At 53.3% G+C, this 2,206-nt stretch overlaps 2 protein-coding genes across 2 annotated transcripts; one reads left to right on the top strand and one right to left on the bottom strand.

Annotated features, from left to right (window-relative positions):
- PPTG_19730 (hypothetical protein) lies at nt 1–1,629 on the top strand. The gene is made up of 2 exons (XM_008918264.1): nt 1–103; nt 188–1,629. The coding sequence occupies exons 1-2, from the start codon at nt 15–17 to the stop codon at nt 1,545–1,547; spliced, it is 1,449 nt and encodes a 482-aa protein (XP_008916512.1). The 5' UTR covers nt 1–14; the 3' UTR covers nt 1,548–1,629.
- PPTG_19729 (hypothetical protein) lies at nt 1,591–2,037 on the bottom strand (the record flags this gene model as incomplete). Its single annotated transcript, XM_008918263.1, has 1 exon — nt 1,591–2,037. The coding sequence occupies one exon, from the start codon at nt 2,035–2,037 to the stop codon at nt 1,591–1,593; it is 447 nt and encodes a 148-aa protein (XP_008916511.1).
- Nucleotides 2,038–2,206: the final 169 nt, after the last annotated feature.

Raw genomic sequence — 2,206 nt, 5'->3', positions numbered from 1 at the left:
TTGGCGTGGGGTCCATGAGCTTTGGTTCGATCTTCGCGGCCGCTGGACCCGTGCTGGCCGCCATGGGCGTCTACTTCATCTCGGCCTGTAACCTCCACGCAAGGTTCGGAATGACACACATAGATCCAATAGCTTAACAACAACAATGCTATCTACTAACCCCGGCCCATGCATTGTGCCACTGCAGCGTTGCAATTAGCAAGTCGTTGATGGTGGCGCCTATGAACGTGCGAACCTTCAGTGATCTCGGCTATTTCGCCTTCGGAGAAATCGGACGCCGCGTCGTACTGCTATCCGAGTGGGGCGCCTGCTTCCTGAGCCCCATTGCCTTCTTCATTCTTGGTGGCACCACTCTATTGCCCTGTATTTTCGACGGCACCGTTGCCGGAGAACAGTGGAGCCCCACGCACTGGATTATCGTCATGAGTCTCGGCGTGATGCCTGTGATCTTGATCCCTACTCTGAAAGCTGCAGCCCCGTTGGCCTACATGGGCGGCCTCGTAGCTGTGCTTGCCGATGTCATTTGCATTGGTTATAGTCTCCAAAACATCCAGTCATCGCCTCGAGAGACGCAGATTCAGACCGACAACGCTATTCAGACTTTCGGCACTATAATGTTCGCCACGGGCACCGCCATTATCATTCCGCCCATTCAGCGGCAGCATACGGATCCAGCTCGTTTAGCTAATTTGGTGTCGCTCACACTGCTGTTCATCACGTCTATTTACATGCTCATCGGGGTCGTGACGTACTATCAGTTTGGCTGCACTGCGCCTGCTACTCTGTTAGACCAGCTACCGGAAGAAAGCTCCGCTCGAAAAGCTGCCTCCGCGTTAATGCTGGCTCACGTTACTATCGCATTCCCGTTGCTGCTTAACCCCACCTTGTTCGATATGGAGCGCTATATCCTTGGCAAAGACGCAGACCACGAGGTGCTCCAACAAACCCTAAGTCTACGCGCTACCAAAGGTGTTGCTACGTCTGGACAGAGCAAGCCTATTCTCGCCAACTCAGGAGCCATCGGTACGCTTGCTCCACCCAAGACTATACTCGAAGAAGAAGGCTTTTTGTACGGCAACAGCACTCCGTACTTCCAAGCGACGTCGCCACCCCCGAGTGATAACGGCGACTACGCAGGCGAAGCCTACACAACGTCCGACCGGTTGTGCAGTGGTTTGATTCGTACGATCACGGTGTGGTCGCAGGCTTTCCTCGCCATCATGTTTCAGTCTTCTTTTACGGATATCTTGAGTTTGATCGGGGCCACTGCAGTCACCGTCTCGTGTATGATCATGCCGTGCTTGTGCTACCTTCGCGTCCACCCGATCGCCACGCACACATTTCGGGGCAAGTGCGATCGGTTTGTATGCCACTTGACCATCATCAGCAGTATCGTGCTCGGTATCTACTGCGCTGTCATCGCTATCGGCAACATTAGTCGTGACTTGCAGCACTTCCGTCTGTTCCAGGCCGCTAAAACAAGCATGGCTACGAACATCACTCTCGCTGATGAATACCCTTACTGTCACGAAGGCGAGAGGAACTAATGAATAATACATGACCGTCGCATTTTATCGCTATGTTCGTTGGCTACTCCGCTACGGGATGTACGCGCATATCGCTAGCCGAGTTCTGCCGTCCAACCGTCCGATAACGACCGCTAAACCCACTGAGCCCAGTAAGTCCAATGCTAGGATTGTTTCCTGAAAAGAGACCACTACTCGCAGCGTGGCTAAGCCACTTGAGGATCTGTGCGACGTTCTCCCCCGTTAGCGCACTGGCTTTGATGATCTGTATCGGGCCGCTATCTGGTTCACTCATCAGGCGGTCAAGACATAGATACGTCTGTAAAATAGTGTCGTCGATCACAAAGCTGGCATCGATCTGGTTGATCACCAATAGCTTGGGCTTGTACTTCATTTCGTCTACACTCAGGATGGAAAAGAACTCGATTGCTGCGGCTGCTAACTGAGTGGCGTTGCTGGCGTCGACCAGGAAAAGCCAAAAGTGACAGGACTCGAAGTACGACGGCCACATTGGCAGCAGTTGTCCACCGACCTCTCTCAGTGTGCAGGCCTTCCCTCCATCGAGTGGTAGCGACCAGTGTTCGACGCCCACACTCGGTTGCGTGTTTGGATCAACGACATATTCTCCGTCTTTGGATTCTTCGTCTTTGTCTGGGCTATAGCTGCAGGTACTACAGGGG

Source organism: Phytophthora parasitica (assembly GCF_000247585.1).
Source record: "Phytophthora parasitica INRA-310 unplaced genomic scaffold supercont2.167, whole genome shotgun sequence".
In the NCBI taxonomy this organism is placed as follows: Eukaryota; Oomycota; class Peronosporomycetes; order Peronosporales; family Peronosporaceae; genus Phytophthora; species Phytophthora nicotianae.
The sequence above is the reverse complement of the archived record's forward strand: the minus strand, read 5'-3'. Positions and strand labels throughout refer to the sequence as shown.

Excerpts from the sequence above, each read along its gene's own strand:
- PPTG_19730 (XM_008918264.1), top strand. The coding sequence starts at position 15 with ATGAGCTTTGGTTCGATCTTCGCGGCCGCTGGACCCGTGCTGGCCGCC. Across the intron at positions 104-187 it reads GCCTGTAACCTCCACGCAAG|CGTTGCAATTAGCAAGTCGT; the intron begins GTTCGGAATGAC and ends GTGCCACTGCAG.